This window comes from Chelonia mydas, chromosome 8, assembly GCF_015237465.2.
Source record: "Chelonia mydas isolate rCheMyd1 chromosome 8, rCheMyd1.pri.v2, whole genome shotgun sequence".
Taxonomy (NCBI): domain Eukaryota; kingdom Metazoa; phylum Chordata; order Testudines; family Cheloniidae; genus Chelonia; species Chelonia mydas.
The window spans coordinates 21,876,796-21,897,296 of record NC_057854.1 but is presented as its reverse complement, the minus strand read 5'-3'; the positions used below and the strand labels follow the sequence as shown (position 1 = coordinate 21,897,296).

Genomic DNA, 20,501 nt, shown 5'->3' with positions numbered 1-20,501 from the left:
CCAGGAAGTTCAGGCTGGTTGAGATAAATGGTTCTGCTTCAGGCCTATCTCCAAAATACACACTTGGAACAGAATTCACAACCTTCTGTTCGCTCAGTGCATCGAGATCTGTCCTGTGAGTTCCACCAGCAAAGTTCTGATGTATTCCATCGACAAGTGAGCAGTCAAGGAGAATGGATCTCAGTAAGGTTGCTCCAGAGAGAAAAGAGATACAGCCCTAGAGCCGAGCAGTCTCTGCTTCCCCAGAAATTCCCAGATGGAAGGCTCCCTTGGGACAGTTCACCAACCCAGAGCACTTTACTTTGTCAGAACATAGTTCTCCCTTCTGTTTTTTACGCTGGCTTGAGGGACCCTTAGTGTCAGGGAAAAAGAGAAGGTTCCTGTAGTCCTTGCAAGTACCTCCAGCATCCACTAGCCATCTGTTAGTGTTGCCTTTGGTGTCCATTTCGTGCAGGAGAGCCACTATCTGTCCCCTCTGCAGGGTCAGGTCCAGATCTTTGCTGCCACTGATGTTGCTTGTCAGCTGGTAGAGCTTGTCTGGGCCATGTTTGTTGACAAGTGAAAGGACCCTGCGCTCCTCAGCAGGGCTAAGAGGCTAATGGGGAGTAAGACACAGGGAGAACTGAGTCAGAAAATGTTCCCTACTATGAGATCTTACCCTCAGAGTGTGTTTACTTTCTGGATTACTGGGGGTTATGTCATGATCAGTGTCAGCCAGGATAGGGGCTCCAGTCAGTTGCAGTAAAACATCTGATCAGCTTCAGGGTATGAAGCTGGGTCTCCAGAGCTAAGGGATCCACCATTGTAACCTGATGTGGAGGATTCCCTGGCTCACCACAATTACCAGCCAACCATTGTCAAGGAGTCAAAACCAGTAGCATGGCTGCTGCAAAGTCCTCAGCATTGCCATTGGCTGTCCCTAACCTCACTTGCTTCCCAATGGGATGTTCTCCTGCATTTGTGAAATACTGAGAATCTATGATCTTCCAGAAAACACCATCCTGGCTACTGTGGATGTAGAAGCCCTCTACACCAACATTCCACACAAAGATAGACTAACAAGCTGTCAGGAACATTGTCCCCGATAATGTCACGGCCAACCTGGTGGCTGAACTTTGTAACGTTGTCCTCACCCATAACTGTTTCACATTTGGGGACAATGTATACCTTCAAGTCAGCGGCACTCCTATGGGTACCCACATGGCCCCATAGTAGGCCAACATTTTTATGTCTGACTTAGAACAACGCTTCCTCAGCTCTCGTCCCCTAACGCCCCTACTCTACTTGCGCTACATTGATGACATCTTCATCATCTGGACCCATGGAAAAGAAGCGCTTGAGGAATTCCACCATGATTTCAACAATTTCCATCCCACCACCAACCTCAGCATGGACCGCGCCACATAAGAGATCCACTTCCCGGACACTACAGTGCTAATAAGCAATGGTCACATAAACACCACCCTATACCGGAAACCTACTGACCGCTATACTCACTTACATGCCTCCAGCTTTCATCCACACCACATCACACGATCCATTGTCAACAGCCAAGCTCTAAGATACAACTGCATTTGCTCCAATCTGTCAGACAGAGACAAACACCTACAAGATCTCTATCAAACGTTCTTACAACTACAATACCCACCTGCTGAAGTGAAGAAACAGATTGACAGAGCCAGAAGAGTACTCAGAAGTCACCCACAACAGGACAGGCCCAACAAAGAAAGTAATAGAAAGCCACTAGCCGTCACCCTCAGCCCCCAACTAAAACCTCTCCAGCGCATCATCAAGGATCGAGAACTTACCCTGAAGGACGACCCATCACTCTCATAGATCTTGGGAGACAGGCCAGTCCTCGCTTACAGACAGCCCCCCAACCTGAAGCAAATACTCACCAGCAACCACACACCACACAACAAAAACACTAACCCAGGAACCTGTCCTTGCAACAAAGCCCATTGCCAACTCTGTCCACATATCTATTCAAGGGACACCATCATAGGACCTCATCTCATCAGCTACACCATCAGAGGCTCATTCACCTGCACATCTACCAATGTGATATATGCCATCATGTGCCAGCAATGCCCCTCTGCCATGTACATTGGCCAAACTGGACAGTCTCTACGCAAAAGAATAAATGGACACAAATCAGATGTCAAGAATTATGACATTCAAAAACCAGTCAGAGAACACTTCAACCTCCTTGAACACTCAATTACAGACCTAAGAGTCACAATTCTTCAACAAAAAAACTTCAAAAACAGACTCCAAAGAGAAACTGCAGAACTGGAATTAATTTGCGAACTGGACACCATTAAATTAGGCTTGAATAAAGACTGGGAGAGGATGAGTCATTACACAAACTAAAAACTATTTCCCCACGCTAATTTTTCCCCTACTGTTACTCACACCTTCTTGTCAACTAATGGGTTTGAAATGGGCCATCCTGATTATCACTATAAAAGTTTTTTTTCCCCTGCTGATAATAGCCCACCTTAATTGATTAGTCTCGTTAGAGTTGGTATGGCAACCCCCATTTTTTCATGTTCTCTGTGTATATATATCTTCTTACTGTATTTTCCACTGCATGCATCTGATGAAGTGGGTTTTTAGCCCACAAAAGCTTATGCCCAAATAAATTTGTTAGTCTCTAAGGTGCCACAAGTACTCCTTATTCTTTTTCCTGTCTTCTCAGCCATCTGATGGGAGGAGGTGCCTGGCTCCTCCCTGCTCCTACCTGTACCACAGGGCTCGGCATGACCGTCTCAAATTTCTGGCAGAAGGAGTTAAGCTGAGCACCAGACTGGCTTAAAGTGTCCTTCACCATCTTCCAGAAAGTAGGTAGAGGGATGTGGCTATGCGGTAGCTGTAGAAAGACACACTGGAATTAGAGATCGCAAGGGAGAAGGGCTGTGCAGACAGAAATCCATGGGAAGGGTATCAGGAAGAGGAGAAACAGAAGGAAAGGGAATCAGAAACCCAAAGAGAACAAGAGTTTCTACATTTCAAGAAACTGGAACAATCTCTCAGGTCCCCCTCGTCAACACAAGATGCTCCTGTCTGACTTTGAATCATAGCTCCTCCCCATGTGTACAATGGTCAGTGATACTGTCAGGACTTAGAGGAGGGCTCCTAGGAGATCAAGAATATTCTGGCTTGATCAGGCTATCTCCTCAGGGCAGGAACTCTCGTCTTGTTCTGCATCTGTACAGCACCTAGTGCAGTGGGGTCCAGGTCTACAATTGGGACCTTCGGCACTAGCACAATTCAAATATTAATAGTAATCCTCAGCCACCATGTGGAACTCCCCAAGAGGGGGTAGGGCCACCCGTAGCAGTCTAGGAGAAGCAACTCCAGCCCACCCAAAGGAGAAGGGAAATAGACACGTGTAAATAAAAGTGCAGCCTGCGGGGAGAGCTCGGTGCATCTGCCTGTGGAGAGTCAGAGAGGGAGGAAAGCAGCCTGCTGCTACCCAGGCAGAAACCTCTCCTGGTGCTCCCCCCAACCCCGTGCCTGTGGGTCTTAGTGGTGTGTGGCTGTCGGCTGAGGCCAGGCACAAGAGCTTCTAACTCGTGCTAGCTCAGTACGCACCCAGGGGTCTCCGTTACCTGGGCCAGCTCTATTTCAGCCTCTTGGAGCACCTGCTTTGCCAAGTCCCTCTGAAGGGCCACAAGCGAGCGCAGTATCTGCCCCAGCCACTGCATGGCCACCTGGTTGAAGGTGGGGAGCTCGGACACCAGTAGGGTGTTGATGGCAAGGTAGGTGTTCATGGTGGCCTCCTCATCGTAGGTCACGTTGCCCATCTCACACTTCTTCTCCTCGATCTCCTCATAGTCCAGCAGCTTGTCCAGGCGCTTCCTGATCAGCTGCTGCGGTCCCTTCAGAGTCTCTGACAGGCTGCAGAGTGGCTGGTAGACCAGCCGGTCCAGCTGTCTCATCTGTTGGAGAGAACCCAGAAGCACCCCAGTGAAATCCTGATGTCGCCAGATCTGCCAGCCATGCAGCACAGTGCTCCAGTCTGAACATCAGAAACAGCATGGGGGACCCTTGAACTCCAGGCTCTTCAGGCCTGTCACAGATGAGAGCGTCAGCGCCCAACTCTCCTGCGTGGCTGGCAGCCATGAGAGAAGGGAATTGTCATGTCTGCAGAGAGCAACTTCTGGCTCCTACTGACTTGACGTAAGGGAAGCTTCCACTGGGCTCACCAAGGAGGCCTTCTGCCGACAGACCCCAGGAAGCTCCCATTATGATCCCACCAGACTCCACACATGGTTTGTATCTTCTCAGGCACCTCTCCACCGGTAGCCAGACAGAACAGGCATCCTTCCCTGGATGTTTAGTCGGACACTAAGAGCCACCCACCCACCTCATTCTGAGCCAGTGAAACTGCAGCAGTGAGCAGCGTGGGGCACAAGACAGAGAGCAGACTTCAGAGGGTGTTGAGTCCCCAGCCGATAAGCAGGCATCGTGGAATGAAACAGGCAGGGTGCTAGAGGGGTGGGGGAACATATAGTTGAGTGAGGTGCCCAAGGTCTGACTGCGGGGAGGGGTCAGGGAACCCCTAGAAGTGGTGGGAGGGCTGGGGCTGAGGCACATGATGGAGCTCCCTATGGAGTACCGTTCAGGAGGCAAGTCAAATAGCCAGTGTAATTGCCTTTCCCACAGTCCTCTCTTCTGATGCAGTCCTGCCCTCACTGCCTGCTGTAAGCGAATGAGAACAGCCCTGGGGTGGGACCTGCAGGGCCAGCGCTAGGCTCCCTGCCCACATAGATGTAAGTGAGGTGGCACTCACAAACTCCGGGAAGATGGTGCGACAGAGCGTTCCCGCCAGGCGGCGATACTGCTGGGCAGCTCCTTCCATTTCCAGCTCGCACTCCTGTGGTTTGGAAAGGAGGAAGACCTGGGAGAGGGGGGGAAAAGGGGCTGAGAACCCTAGAATTGTCAAAGTGTGTTAAAACCTGGGAGATGCCCAGGGCGGTGTCAGCCTTCCCTGAAGGCAGGTTCAGAATGGGACCTACTCCTTTTCCTACAGCCCTCTGTAAACTCCAGGCACTTGTTATCTCTTCCACCCAAAGCTCCTGTCCTCTTTTCTTTGAGAATAAAAACTACGGCAGCTGTCCTGCATTCTACAGTATCCAACCAGTGCACTCAGGCTGATTCTCCCAAGCTACCTAAAATAACAAACCAATGGATTCAGCCTGGCATTTCCAAGTTATCCTAAAATACCAAAGCAGTGTTTGTAGACCAGTGTTCCAAGCAGCTCTCTGGTAGCAAACCAGTTTGTGCACGCAATGCTCAGGAATGACCCCCAGGTCAGGGTGCACAAACCACATGGCAAGAGCCACCCTACAGTAATGAACAGGTGCCCGCAGCCCAGTGACCACAAGAAACCCTGCAGAAACCCAAACCTCCACTTGGTTTGAGATCTTGTTGTCAAGTTTCCAGGGCTGCTGCACTCTCCCCTGCAGCAGTGTGATTGGGGCTGCTTTGGTACTCCCTGGCATGTAGTGTTTGGAGCTCAGGCAGCGTGGCTAACATGAACACTCATGCTGCACAGAGGACTTAGCTGACACTCTCTGCCAGGGAGGCCGTGACTGGGGGACTCATGCAAAGGGAGAGGAGCTGGCAAAACAGATGTCCCAGGTCTCCTAGAGGGACAGCCTGAGCTCCTAGAGGCTTTGGTTCTACCTTTCCTCTCATGGGCAGCATCTCTCTCAGTGCAGTGGCCCACTGCTGCCCTTCAACGGCAGCATTCAGTCCTGAGGGGAGAATCCAACCCATAATGCTCTGACCCAGAGATGGGAGCACCACCCACTCAGCCATAAGGATCCCTGCCTGAGGGCAGCTGCTGAGGTGACGAACTCCCTGCTCTCACAACTGGATGGGTTTTCTTCCTCTTCAGAGGAATAGTCGCCAGGCCACTCAAGAGGGGCTTCCATGTGCCGTTCCCACCAGCCTGGGCTGCCTTGGAGTACTGGCAGAAGGTGCTTTCTTGGCTCAGACTGAGCTAATGACTCCTCTGTCCCAGGTGCACTCCTGCTCTCTCCCACCCTCCGCCAGAGGAGGAGGAGGTCATGTCGCAGGGAATGCAGCTCCCTTTTCAGGCCCTCATTGCTACTGAAAAGGTGGGAACCAGAAGCAGCGAAGATGATGGGGGGAGGGATCTTTGGCCCCTCCACCACTGAGGTGGCTGTTGTGTCTGAGACCTCTGAGCCGCACCGGGGTCTGGGTTTTGATAAATAGTGATTTGGCTGTCTGCTGGTGGCTGAGGGACTGGCATGTGCAGATGAATAAGGAGGATCAGACTGAAGGGATTAAGGAGCTGCCAACCTGCCAAATGGTGCATTAGGAGATCAGGTCATTTCTGTGCGGGAGATCACATCATCTCAAGCTTTTATTAATATTTACCAGAGGATTTCCCTCGGGCAGGGATGGGACACACTCCTTTCCTCAGGCACTTCTAAAGGCTGTGTCTGATCACAGCCCTGCCCAGCCAGACCACTGAGTTTATTGTCCTGGGTGCTCATCCCTATTCCCCGACTCCTGGTGCCATGGTGTGAGAACTGTAGCGATGGTAAAGGCCTCTCAGGGCATCCAGCTCAGCACCCTGGGGCCAAGGCAGGATTGTTCTCCAGGGCTTTTTCCAGGCTAGTTTCAAAAGTCCCACAGGATGGGGCTTCCACCATTTCCTTGGGAGACTATTCTGCACACTAGCATGTCACTGGCATCCCAGAATATGTTTCCTTTCCTTAATTTCATCCCATTCCTCCCAGTTCCAGCCCCAAAGAATTCCTGGGTTTCATGGGGCTTTAAGCCCTTCCTGTATTTATAAAGGGCTATTCGGCCCCTTCTCCTCCTCTCTTAGCCTAGCCTGTTTAGCACTTCTCATTGCTCTTTATGAGTCCATCCCTCCAGCCCCCTGGGCCTTTTGGATGCTCTTCTCGGAGCGCCCTGCAGTTTGTCAAGATCTACCTGGCAACACTGCATCTAGAGACGAAGGCAGGCCACCATACCCAGGCCATCTCCCACAGAGAGATGCCACCTGGTGGGAAGGCTGAGAAGCAAGCAAATCAGGTCTTCAAAGGAGGAAAGCCAGGGCACTAGCTCACTGTTAGTCACCCTGTGTCCTTGTTCCCAATGTGTCAGCCTCAGTGTTGGAAAGAGTCCTTCTCATGCAGCATGGGGATTTCAGAGCCTGAATAGCCCTGGGACCTTTTATAGCACTGTGCGTCTTCTAAACATGGTGCAGTTATTATTTTATTTATTCCTCACATGGGTAAACTTACCTCTGGGCAGAGAATCAGTACAAGGCCCAGGCATTGTTTCAATCGCAGCTCAGTCTGGGGACTTAAGCAATCCACAGACCTTACATGACCCCTCTGCACCTTCTGTGAGCCCTCTGCACAGGGGTGGATTTCACCCATCAGAAATAAGGCTCCAATTCTGCCAGGTGCTGAGCACCCTCAGCTCTCATTGGTTTCAGGTGGAGTTGAAGGTGCTTGAGCCATCCACAGGAGCTTCCCCAGGATGCCTCTGTGGGTCTCTCACCCCCAGGTATTATGGGATGAGTGGGCTTTACCTGTAAATTGTTCAGGTAAGAGGCTACGTTCTCCTTCAGCTCAGTCACACCAGACGCCAGGAATTGAAACTTTTCCTCCAGATGGTCAAATTCTTTGTCCTCTGTCTGAAAGTCAATGGGAAGAAGATATACTGTGGGCTCCTGGACAGGAAATCGGTCCACTGACTAGTCTGAACAGGCGCAGTGCTCCTGCTGTCTTGTGGGATGGACTGGATTGCAACACCAAATGGATTGGAATATAGACAGTTCTTGGTGGACACAGAGGGTGAAATTCTGGGAGCTTTGCCAATGGCTTCAACAGGCCCAGAACTTTGCCCAGAATGTACTTGCCTGGTGGTAGGGATGCATGCAGGATAGAGGTTGGGCATAGAAAGGCCTTCAGTGGACTTGGGAGAATGCACTAGCCACAGCCTGCAGGAAGGGTCCACCCCACTGGATTTGTTTCCCTTCCTAAACCTTTAGGAGCTGAGCAAGCTGCCTCTACAATGCTCCAAGACTTTGCTCACCAGGGGATCAAGAGAGTGAATTTGATACTTGAACTCAGATCACTAGGCCAGCCTTTAAATTTAGGACGAATGATGACAGGTAGATCACATGAGGACTTAAGTATCTCACATGATATCAGCATGGATCACATGACCTCAGTGCTGATAAGACCTCAGTGTGGCTCACCCATGTTTCACACATCACATTTGCAGATACATGTGATGGCCAGTGTTAAGCCACAGAAAGGCCACCTGTGAAAAACAACAGGTGCTTTCAGTAAGTGGCACCCATCTCCTGCTGCCCTTGGTTGAACTGTTTTCCTCCTACCTACGTCACTAGCATATACACATTGTATTGTTACTGGGAGCCGGATGTGAGCAGGAGCCTCACCTTGGGCACAATGCCCGCTTCATGCATGAAGAGCCGGCTCAGCCGCATGGTCTTCTTGGCAATGGAGTGCTTGTTGAGCCGGCCAAGGCGCTCCCGCAGCGTCAGCTGCTCGACCTTGCTGTATTTGGTTGCTGCCTCAGGACAGAAGGGGAGGAAGATAAACAGGTGAGGGATCAAGGAACCTCTGAGCCTGGGTTCCTCCTGGGGATCACATCTCATTCAGTTCTTTGGGGCCCAAATGCAGAGCACTGACCCATCATAAAGGGAAGAGAGTATAACTGAAGCTGTAAATGACCTACCTGCTTACTCCATTATACCCCTTCCTGTAGTTCTCCCCTGGACACTCTTACCCTCCTCCTTGCCTCCTATAGTTTGACACACACGTCTCATTTGAATTAGACTAGAAGCTCTCCAGCCAGGGACTGTCTCTTGCTAAGTGTTTGTGCAGTGCCTAGCACAATGGGGCCCTGGTCCCTGCAGGTGCTACTGTGATACAAATAATAAGAAATAAGGTAGGAATAGTCATAAGAATAGTAAAACACAAAGAAAGGATTGTAGGAAATGTAACATGACTCTAATCAGACTGATTAGCGGAAAGAGAAAGACAACTCAAACCATTAACAGAGTAGAATATTCAGACATGAAAGGCCAATGTGGTTTCATGTGTGCAAACCACTATGGGTACGAAGTGTTTCCTCTAATTATTTTAGGTCCATGTGCGGAATTAATTTTGTTATGTGCACCAATATAGAGGTGATGTGTGGGAGGGGGCTCAGGGCTGGGGCAGAGGGTTGAGGTCCAGGGGTGTGTATGATGGCTCTGGCTGGGGGTGTGGGCTCTGGGATGGGGCCAGGTACAAGGGCTACAGGGTGAAGGAGGGGGATCAGGGCGGGGCAGAGGGTTGGGGTGTGTGTGGGGGTGATGGCTCTGGCTGGGGGTGTAGGCTCTGGCCTGAAGGAGGGGCTCCTCTCCCTCGGCCACGGCAAGTCTGGGGCAGGTCCGTGCTGGGGCCAGGGGAGAGATGTGCCTCCCCCCGCTGCAGCAGGTCCATGCTGGGGCTGGTGGGGAGGGGCGCCTCTCCCTGCCGCAGCTCTGAACCCCTGCGTAGGGCTTAATAGGCAGCTGCACGGCCACGCAGCTTAGAGGGAACTTAAGGTATGACTCAATGCTGGCACAAGTGACCAGCTGGAGAAGTGTGTGTGTCGCTAGGTACCACTGCAATGTATCAAGGTGAATTACTTGGTTGAATACAAATAATTTAGAAAAAGAAATCAGAAAGAATTTTAAAAGCCTGTTTTATTTGGTACCATTGGGGAGGGTTGTTTCCTCTTTGCCTTTCTCAGCTCTTCCAGGGACAACAGATTGGTCAGTTTCATGATTGTTTTTAGTCAGTTTCACTTCAGGGATCCCCTACACAGGGCAGTTTGTTTTGCAATGAGTAGTATTAGCATAGTAATAATATTACTCTAGTACCTGGAGGGCATAACTGAGATCAGGACCCCACTGTCCTAGATGCTGCTAGAGACTGTCCCTGTTTGGAAGAGTTTACAATCAAGACAAACAGAGGGTGGGAGAAAGGAAGGGTTCTTCCACTGCAGGTTAAAGCCAGACTGAAAACTGTTTTCAATGGAATAACAATGAGTCAAGACGTTTCTGTTTGATCTTGGGTTTTACAGACCCTCGGTCATTCTGACAAGGCCTTTAACATGCCAGGTCCTCCTCACCTACTTCCTTGCGCCTCTTGTACTCGTTGATGTTGGCATTAATCTCGAGCATGGCGCTGGCTGCGCTCTGCAGGGCAGCGTAGGCTTTGTCCCTGGCTGACGTGTTCTCCAGGATCTTCTGCAGCAGCAGTGGGTACTTGGTGATCCTCTGCACTGGCATCACCAGGAAGAAGCTCAGGTCTGAAGCACCCGTGTGTGGCCTGCATGAGAAGCGAATGGGGAGGATAAGGGTCTTGAGTACAGCTGAACTCCGGCAGGGCTTTAAGCCCTTCCTTCCTGTCCACAGCTGGGTGAGAGACCCCTCAGCTTTCAGATGTACCCAGTCATGAGGGTGGAGGCAGGGGGGGCAAATGGGCATCAGACACCTGTGATGTAATGAGGGTGATCACCTTCAAAGAAACTCCGTTTCACAATAAGGTCCCAGGCTAATTGCATCCACCCCCTGAATCCATGTGACGTGTGTAGCAGCCCTCCCCCCCACCCCCAAAGGACACCACAGTGGGGAGGATCCTCTGTGCACATCATAGATGGGCAGTACCGTTGCTCCCATTTTCTCTTCAAATTCATGGCCAGTTCCCCAGCTGCTGAAAATCAGTTTCTCTGTAGCTACAATGACTGCAGTGGAGGTTTGCTGATTTACACTAGCTGAGGACCTGGCCTCCTGTGCTGGGGAGCTCACTGTCAGGTGCTCAGGGATTTCTAGGCCATGAAGCCCTGATCTCAGCCTTCCAAAGGGAAGCAGGCAACGCCCATGAACCGTCACCCCTCAGAGCTGTGCTAAGCCACTGCGATGACTGTCTCTGCCAGCACCAGTCAGGGAGTGACCCGAAGGACACTGCCAGCCACGGACGGATTTCCTTGCTTCTTTACACAGTGCCCCATTTGTTTAGTGAACAGGTCCTAGGATTGATTTTTGTCTTGGGGACAGAGAGAGGGAAAGGGAGACAAAGACAGTGACTCGCTGCCTTTAGCAGAGAATGAGTGCTGCAGGCTGACCAGTCTTCCTCCCAGCAGCATGGCAGGCACCATTCACTAGTGATTTTGTGGCAAGATCCATGGAGGCACAGCATAAGAAACCCCAGCAACTGCCTCCCCTGCTATCAGTGCTCCACCTAATAGGGCGACTAGGCAGTGAGAGTGTCAGCAGCAAGCCCATGTCAGCTCTTGCCCCAGGTCATGCTGAGGACGATCTCGCAATCCATTGGCAGGCCCCTTTCCGCCTGTGGGTGATGTTTTCCCACTTGCTGGCTGGGGGAGGGGAGTAGGCACAAGCTGCAGATGCTCTCTCAGTTATCAGCCTCGCCTATTGTCCAGCTTTGGAAGGATGAGCCAAGGGTCCAAGACAGGGACCAAGGTCCAAGGCAAATGCAGCACAAAGCAAGGCCTAGTATTTCTGATCCTTCCCTGTCAACAGATTAACACCCCCCATCCGTCACGTGTGTTGGGGACAGCAGTGATATTCTCGGAATGCTGGTGGGGCCCCCTCCACACACCTCCAATTATTCCTTCTCCCGTTCCCATTCCAACGTCCTTTTGTGTCCAGTACGACTAGATGGGTCTCCCTTCAGAGCTTGTTAAGGCGGTTTCTCAGTTGGCCCAATGGGGGCGATATTGAGGGAGGATGGATCTGCCAACAGGAGCTGAGCACATGGTCAGACAGGGGTCGAGGCACTGAGAATGCAGTCAGGGTCCCCCACCCCTTAAGGCAGTGCAGGGCCATAGGGCTGCCCCCCAAACCTCATTTCATCCTCTTCAGTCCCTAGGCACGTTCCCTGCTGACACGGCCCCTGACCCCACTTTTGTTTAGAAGGTGAAATATTGGGGTGTGAGGGCAGCCTCTCCCCGTGACCCCAGATTGGAAGGAGATTTCGCTCTCCAAATTCGAACACCATGGCCGAGCAGCCAGATACCCCAGAGGAGAAAGGAAAAATCCAGCCTCTGCTGAGGCTGGTCTCTCATATCTAAAGGAGACTGTGACCACCTGCACCAGAATGAGGGGGAAGGGGAATGGTGCTATCAGGACAACACTTCGGTTCCTGGGTCACAGCTTCCAATGGGAGCATCAGTAGCTGTCTGGGGTGGCTGTGAGCGATCGCCATTCCTCATCTCCGATCTCCTGCTGAAGCAGAATTACTCAGTCCCTTGCAAATGAGTCTTCCCCATACCTTGGGAATGTCCATAAACCACAGGCCAGTCCTCACAGTGCTTCCTACAAAGCACCATGGCAACTGAACCAGAGGATTCTGGGACTCAGAGATGCATAATTTTGCCAGAGGGCTGAAGGAGGTTGTGGTGTACAGATGGTTGCCAAACCCTGTTTCAGGGTGCATGATCCAGCCAGCTGACTGAGGACATGTGTCCCCAGCAGCAGCTTCTCTGGTCAGGAGGACAGGGACATCCAGCTAGTCCAGCCAGCTGTGTAAACTGAATGTGCTTCCAAGGCATGCCCAGTCCATCCTGGATAAAGAGTGCCATTCAGGCCAAAGCATAGCTAGCTTCACCAAGAGAGCTGGGGAACAGGTACAGCACTTACACCGTCGTATTCAGGGTCTCCACAATCTGCTGCTGCAACCTCGGGTCCTTCTTGTAACTCTCCACCAGCAGAAGGGCTTGCTCATAGGAGGCACAGTAAACCTTATAGATGCTCTCCATCTCCTCCTTGAACTCCTGGAACAAGGCACCTGGGCAGCAAAGTTACCAGACTGAGTCACGCTGGGGAGCCAGCCCCATTCCCCAGGGAGGGGCGTCCTCAGCGCACACAGTGCCAGCACTGTCATTAGCCTTCTGGCCAGCAGGTCAAAAGAGAGACCAAGGATTGAATGGATATGGCAGCGAGGCACCCTTGAGGGAGATACCTCCAAGCTGCGGCTGAGGAACACTGGCAGGGGACAGTGTGGAGGAAGACTTTGAAGGCTAGTGCAGAGATTGAGGTCTCCACTCTCCGCACCAGATGAGCAAGAGACATTCAAAGTCACAGGAGGCTCCTCTCCACCCTGCTGGAAACTGGGGAACAGGGAACATGAGGAAATGGAGAGCAAACAAGACCAGGCCTTGCCCCAGCCAAATGTAGCCCAGCAATGGGCATCACTGCCCCTCAGGCACGCTATCCTAACCTGACTCTGATGTGCCCCAACCCTTCCATGGGCAGGTCCGATCTCGTGCCTCATGCAGCATGTATCCTGCAGGGTTAGGCTGTCAGTGATTGTTTCACTAGCTCTGTGCAATCTGCTGAGATTAACACACAAGACCCAACAATTCCTCACCCTCAGGCTCTGGATTCCTGGGAGAAGCAGGACATGAGTACAACTCAGGCTGCCCTGGATTGCTGCCCATGGGCATGAGGCTGGCTGGGTCTGCCAGATCTGCAGACAGCTTTGCCACGGTAAATGTTTGGATATCAAGAGTGCCGAGGAAGACAAGGGTGATGGCTGTTAAGGTGAAGCAGGCCCTTTTCCCCTGCTGCTGCCAGGCATCAGCGGTATCAGTTCAGTGTCAGCCTGGCACACAGAGCCTTCCTCACTGCCACCTTCACACTTACTGATCAGAAGCAGCTGCTCAGGCTCCTGGCTCACTGTCGCTTCCAGCCCTTTCAAGAAACGTTTGGAGACACAGAGGACGTCATCTATGTTAGAGAAAAGCCCTTCCAGGTCTATGTCAGGCAGCTGAAAGGAACAAGGAAGCCACAAGCAATCAGAATGAATTCAGTCCCACACTAGACACCAGCCTCCGGGCAGCAGCATGTGCATCCTTCAAGCCGTCCTCAGAAGTTGCACATGGAGCTGGCTGGAAAACAACAATTCCACTTCACAAAACATTTAGAGGTATCGAAATGTGGTAACATTCCACCTATGGAGGCTCTGGGGATGGGGAGGCCCAGGCCCGCCCACATCTAAAGCTGCCCCGCCCCCAGCCAAAGGGGAGGAGCCTCTGCACCCAGGAGTCAAAAGATATGGGGGGACAACAAATGAAAGAAAAAAAAAAACATTTTAATGGAGAATGTAAATGAGACCTCTGGAAGTTTAATAGAGTGAGACACTCTGGCTCTATAGCCTGGCCTGATAGAAACCAGGGACTTGAACCTGGGTCTCCTACATCCTAGACCAGCATCCTAAACACTCCCATAGAATCAGAGTCAGTCTCTCATATTCTCTTTCCTCCCCACCCACCACTCACTGAAAAAAGATTCTAGTGTCAATGAAATGGCATTTGTCAAGGGAAACGTTTTGTTTATAATATTTTGACCAGCTCCAGCTGCATGCACAGGTTTCCACATCTAGTTGTACCCTTGCAGAAGTTCAGAGCTAGGCATTCAAACTGCACTGCATGTCCTCAGTTCACTTGTGCAAATGCACTTTGCGTGCCCCACTCTGGATGTTTGCGCATTTAAAAGCAGACATGAAAATCTCAATGGGTAAGAAGGTGCAAGTTCAGTGGCTATTTTTGAAGATCTGTCGCCTCATGTCACAGGTAATTCTATGGGGAAAAACTCCTCCAGGGTAACGGTCACTCTTTGAGGAGCTGGTGGAGGGTTCTGCCTCCGTGAATTTAAGAAGCTTCACTTTTGGGCTTGGATGTCAATCTTCCAGGATTGGTTAGACCCCTCCCCACCTTCTCTCCTGTGGAAGAGGCTGGTTAAAAGAGCCCTTCCATTGTACAGTGGAACAGGCTTGGCTCATACCAAGGGGAAACCCAGCAGCTCCCATTTCAATCCGACACCAACAGAACATTCCCCCCGTTGTGACTGACATCTCCATTGGGAGATTTTAGTCTAGCTCTCACCTGCTTTTGCCGTAGGTGGACCCGGATGTCATAGACACACAGCTCAATGGTGTGGACATAACTGGCCTCTGTCTTGATCAGCTCTTCCACTGCCAGTCTTTGGTTCTGCTCTGCTCTGTCAAGGCATGTCACCTCTTCATATATGGGGCACTCAGCTCCTGGTGTCTCCTTAGCAGACGGCTCATCTGAGCTGGAGCTCGCCATGTCAGCAGCAGGCTCTGAGAGAGGCAGAGAGCTCAGTTTAGAGCAATTCTGCAATTGACTCATCTCAGCAGCTTTATGCAGGACTATAATAAAGGCAGATGCTTTGATTCAGTGTTACTGAGTCACCTTTTGCCACTAGGTCTCCATTTTTCATCCAGCCAAAACTGGTAGCAACCCAAAGTCATTATCACTCAATGGCTGTTTTGTGGCCCATGGGCAATAAATGTGGGGATCTCAGTCAGTGCTGTCTCAGTCCAGTGAAGAGATATTGATGCTCAGGCGTTGGCATGATACCAATAACCGATTACAATTCAGGGATTAAAAAGAAGTTATACTTTAGGGTTTGGCTTTGCAGCAAGAACAGGAGAAAACTGAAAAACATTATTCCATTCCCACATAGTGAGTGCAGGACGGAGAAATAAAACAGGCTTGAGAGTAAGCTGTACATAGCCATAAAGCGCTGATTTCACTGACCTCAAGGGTTGGATTTTCAATTAGGTTAGACACAAAATATGCTGGAAGGTATTCACCAGGTTTATGGGCACAATTATAGTGGCTGCATGCATGGATTGGGTAGATGCACCTTCAAACAGATAATTAGCTGCATGTGCAGGCATAGTTATCTGACCTGCATGTGCAATTGCAGTAGATGTGTGTGAAAAAATTAGATTTTCAATTGCAAATGAGCACCTAAGCTGCCTGAAAACCTGGGCCCGGAAATCCAAAGTGCAGGGACCTCGGGCTATTCCATTCAATGAGTGTTAGATAATGGTGCTTCTTTTACTCTTTGCTTCTTTTCTGCATGTTCCTTTTGGACTGGGATTCTTAGTACTGTTTCCAACTTCACTTTAACTCTAACCATTTGGAATACTGCCTGCAGCTCAAGAGCTTTACTCAAAGTCCAGGGGGAGTCTTGCCATTTAGAAATGGGCAGATTTTTTGGTTTGCTGATAATTCTGAAAAATCAGGGGAAAATATGTTTTGGGTTAAATGGAAAACTAATTTTGAAAACAATTTCAGCAAATCTAAAAGTTGCGGGGTGGGGAGTTTGGGGTCAGCAAAACATTTACAGCATATTTTTGATTTTAATATTTTTAATGTTTCAAAATAAAATTAAAGGAAATTTCAAAATGAAAAATCTTGTTGAATTGAAAAATCAAGGTGTTTCATTTAGACACTTTTGAAACTTTGATTTTTCCTGAATTATTTGTTTTAAGTTTTATTCTGACCAAAACAATTCAGGGAATTTGACATGAATTTGTGAAATGTTCAGTGTCACAGAATTAGCATTTTTTGCCCAAAAATTTTCAGTCAAAAAATCCCTCCCAGCTCTATTTCCATTGACTTGGGATCAGGCTCTCAGACAGGCATGTGTAGTAGGGGGAGTGAGTTTAAAAAAAGCTAAACTTTCATTTGTTATAGATATTAGAAGGAGGAGGAGCGTTATCAGGAACTTGCACTCCTTTCACATTAGAATGTGCCTATCTGAGTTCCTCCCTGCCTGCAGAGAACAGGAATAAATGGAGTTAACTCACATAGTTTCCATCCTGGATTCTGTATGTTGCTCATTTTGAAGTAAAGGGGGGAAGACGCAGCACTGGAACTGGCAAAGCAATATACTCAAAATCACTACAGGGCGGGAAGCCTGGAATGGGATAAACAGCTCCAATCTGCGTCAGCTCCAATCTACAGCTTAGCTTCACGAAAATACCTAAGGCTTCTGAAGCAATAATTAAAGCACTGGCCCCAAAGGGAGAGATGCGTGCTATGTGATGCAAAATAGGAGGCTGAAGTGAAAAATTAGGGCCGGGTGCAGATGTGTTGGCAGGAGAAGAGAGGTGCAGTGGAAACTGAAATTGCTACTGAAATGTAATGCTCTTACTGGGTGTGCTCTCAAACCACCCAACCGATAGTAGCTCCAAAGCGAAATTATTTAGATAGTTTGTTGCCACTTAAAATCCCACTCAATTGCTTTAAAAGAATTCTGCCTTTGCTCACAGCCTGTATTTGGAAGGGAAAAGACCAGGAGTTAAACTTGAATGATTACTAGTGCCACACTCTTTTCATCCCACCAGTTTTCAAGGGTGCATTTTATCTTGTGTATCTCACTGGGGTCTCAGGCATGCTCCCTAAGGTTTGGGTGCAGTTTGTTGCTTGAGCTCATCTGTCTAACCAGGTTTCAACATCTTTCCCCTTGCCAGTCTCTCCCTGCAGCACAGCTGCCACAGGAATAGAAACACCAGAGGAAACAGGTTCACCGATGCCCCAAGCTCCCACTGGCACCCCAGGCGATTAACCTGCCTGATTCTAACAAGCTGATCCCTGCTCGGGGCTCCAAAGGAACGTGAAACCAGCCCCTCCTGCACCAAGGTCCTCACCAGCCTGCTCAGGGGCTGAATTACCACCTCACCCTAAATATGATGATCCCTAAAACTGAACTGGTCCAGGGGTGAGCAGGGCTGCTGGAACAATTTGTATAGTGGGGGTGCTGAGAGCCATTGAACCAGAGTGTAAACCCTCTATATAATGGAAACCACTTAGAGCCAGGGAGCACTGCAGCACCCCCTGCACCCCTAGTTCCAGCACCTATGGGGGGGCGGGAGAGGAGTATCCTGCTTAGGGGTGCAATATACTAGTGGGTGTTTGGTCCCATGATAGCCTCACTCATAGTCATCGCTCGCTGCTCTTCTACAGACACCGGACTAGAATTCTGAGCTGGTTTACTGCCTCACTCTCTGTAGCACCTAGTGTTTCAGATGTTTCCACAACTCTTATGAGTGGCAGAGTTTCAGTAGGGAACGGCCCATCTATATCTGTCTGTATGTGATACTTTAGGAGAAGGTAGCCGCCCCACACTTAACCGACATGGCCAGTTTTGCAGCACTATACTTCTGGGATTTTCTTTCATGATGATTGAGAGCCCTTGCACATGTTCTCATTCACACCAGTGTCCAGTCACAGAAGCATCTGCCAGACTCAGCCAGTGCCAGGCGAGCTCTCAGGGATAACATCGGCATATCACACGTGGGTCGATACCACCGGAATATCGTTACCCTCGGGGAGGGCAGTGTCTGTGGCAGGAGGAACATTTTTATATTCGACCCTGTGGCCATGCCCTGGAGTGATTTACTGCTACTATATTCTATTGTATATATCTCACTCCAGTGCACTGTGCCTGGTGGTAGAATTTTCACCCGGAGCGGTAGCTACCATACCTGGCCTCCCAACTACCTTGCTCTCCAGCACTCTGCAAGCTTGGAGCTGTCTCCATCTGCCCATACACCCTTACTCTTCTTCCTACCCTGCCTTAATTACACTTCTCCCACAGAGTCTCCCAGCTCTGAGACTCAGATTCCTGCACCACCTCAGGCTGCTGTCATCATCTGTGCATCAGACAAGTCTGAACTGTCTCTCGCTGGAAGCTTCCTTCAGCAGAGACTGACGCTGCTTGTATATCTGGAAAGCACTTAGCACAGGGTCCCAGAATTTTACCATAGCAGCTCACCCAGTCCATCCCCCTGCCAATGAAGAGCTGTGCCCCTGCCACACCCTTTCAGTGCCTTCTCCAGTGTTCTCTTACAAGCTCCAAGAAATGGCAATTCCAGTCACTCCAAGCAGGGGACTCTGGGAATAATCCATGTCACTGAGTGCATTGTCACTGCTCAGCAAACCATAATAATCCCAACAGTAACCACATAAGCACCCGCACTATAACCTATTAAGGCCCCTCCCTGGAATCATTCAAAAGTGACTGGACAACTCCCTAAAGAATATTCCATTGGGATCGGTCCTGCCAGCCACAATGCCTCTCCTCTGGACATCTTTCATTTCCAGAGGTCCCAGTTCTGCATGTTGCTGTCTGGGGGGAAATGCAGCCTGCAGGAGGGATTGATTAGCTCAGCTCATTCTTGCTAGGACTTCTTCCAGATCTGTGGAAACTCCCTCCCCGAACTTAAACACGAAAACCTGCTTCTAGGGCCCCAGCCAAAAACGAGGGAAAGAAGTGAAATTGTGACTCGACACAGTACCCTGCAGCTTCTTAATCTAGGAAGGGGGAAGAATGAATGGATCAGGTGAGAAATATTTCTAACTGGGCAACAAAAGCCTGACTGACAGCTGCCAATCAATGGTCTGAGTGAGAATGCCTTTAAAAATCACAGCTTTGTCTCAGGAATAAACCGGAGCGTGTAACTTTGACACGCCTCTTGCCTCTCACCAGAGTCTGTCCTTGTTTAGTCTCATGGGCAGCCAGCCCACCTAGTGGTTAAAGCAGGAGACTGAGAGTCAAGAGACATCTCCAGCTCCGCCACTGACCAACTGTTTGACTTTGGGCAAGTCACTTCGCTGCTCTGTGCCTCAGTTTCCCGGTCTGTCAAGTGGGGATAACACATTATTGACCCACCTGCACGGCGCTTTGGTGAAAGCTGCTATAGAAACTCAAATTGTTATCATTGCTGCTGGTATGACTCAGCTGTGGTGACACAGATTGGCTGGCTCTAAACCAGAGACTCCAGCCCTCCTCTCAGGTGCCCGCATTCCTCCCTCTCCGATAGGCACCTGCTCTTGTGCCGTAAGGAGACAGGCAGGCCTTGGAAGGTACATGATCTCCAACTTGGTTACGCAACCCTCCTGCGCAGGAGACAGCAGCTGCTGAGCAGAGGCCAGATCCTCCGCACTCTGCTAACGCACCTCACACGTTTTCAGGGCCTCACCACCTGTCTGCACATAACTCCAGTGGCAGCAAAGCAAGGGTCGTTTCAGAGTTTGTCATTCTTACCTGCCAATGAGTCAGGAATTGGCCTCTGGGAGCTTCACCTGGCGCAGGCTGTGGCGGCTGCTGCTGCTTAGGCTGCCTCTGTGGAAGTTAATGATAAACTGGCTGTGTGCTGCGAGGGCAGGAGGGACCAGCCCACTCAGCTGTGTGTGCGTGTTGCTGAGTAGGGCCCAGCTCCTCTCGGTCATTGTCATGCTCTCCCCAAGCTGTTGGCAACAGTGACAGGGACAGAGAGAGAGAGTCAGATCAGCTGAGCCAGCTACGTTCTCCCTGCGCAGGCAGACACAGCCATGGCAGAAATGGCTCTGGCAGCCAGCCAGCCAGCTGGGGAGATTGCTGGATGAAAGCAGGTTGCTTACTGCCTGGAAAGCCAACCAAACCTGATAGGGAGATGGGGAGTGGAAATAACACAGGCAGAACTGGTGGGTCAGGGAATGGGAAATGGACTGGGCAAAATATTATGGGGTACAAAAATTAGCTGGCCCCCAAAGGCAATTGCCAAGCTTTGGCCCAATGCAGCCTCTTTGTGGCTCTGCCTGTTCACAGGACTGTCACTGTC

General features: G+C 50.3%; 1 protein-coding gene across 4 annotated transcripts in view; it reads right to left on the bottom strand.

Moving 5' to 3' along the window:
• The window catches only part of ARHGEF37 (Rho guanine nucleotide exchange factor 37), a 37,093-nt gene extending 16,846 nt beyond the window's left edge, over positions 1–20,247 (bottom strand). Inside the window, exons 1-11 of one of the 4 annotated variants that reach the window (XR_006292727.1) lie at positions 19,946–20,225; positions 14,965–15,182; positions 13,724–13,847; positions 12,719–12,866; positions 10,186–10,385; positions 8,462–8,592; positions 7,586–7,690; positions 4,799–4,906; positions 3,615–3,944; positions 2,744–2,872; positions 400–595 (exon numbers count right to left, since the gene is read on the bottom strand). Coding sequence is in view for 3 of the 4 variants with exons in the window: in XM_043552987.1 (XP_043408922.1) it covers positions 400–595; positions 2,744–2,872; positions 3,615–3,944; positions 4,799–4,906; positions 7,586–7,690; positions 8,462–8,592; positions 10,186–10,385; positions 12,719–12,866; positions 13,724–13,847; positions 14,965–15,231 (1,738 nt within the window). In the remaining variant the exon portion in view is untranslated. Of the gene's footprint in view, positions 1–399; positions 596–2,743; positions 2,873–3,614; positions 3,945–4,798; positions 4,907–7,585; positions 7,691–8,461; positions 8,593–10,185; positions 10,386–12,718; positions 12,867–13,723; positions 13,848–14,964; positions 15,252–16,703; positions 16,772–19,945 lie in introns of those variants that run through there. The other 3 variants (XM_027824782.3, XM_043552987.1, XM_007062344.4) reach the window with 3 other exon arrangements.
• Positions 20,248–20,501: the final 254 nt, after the last annotated feature.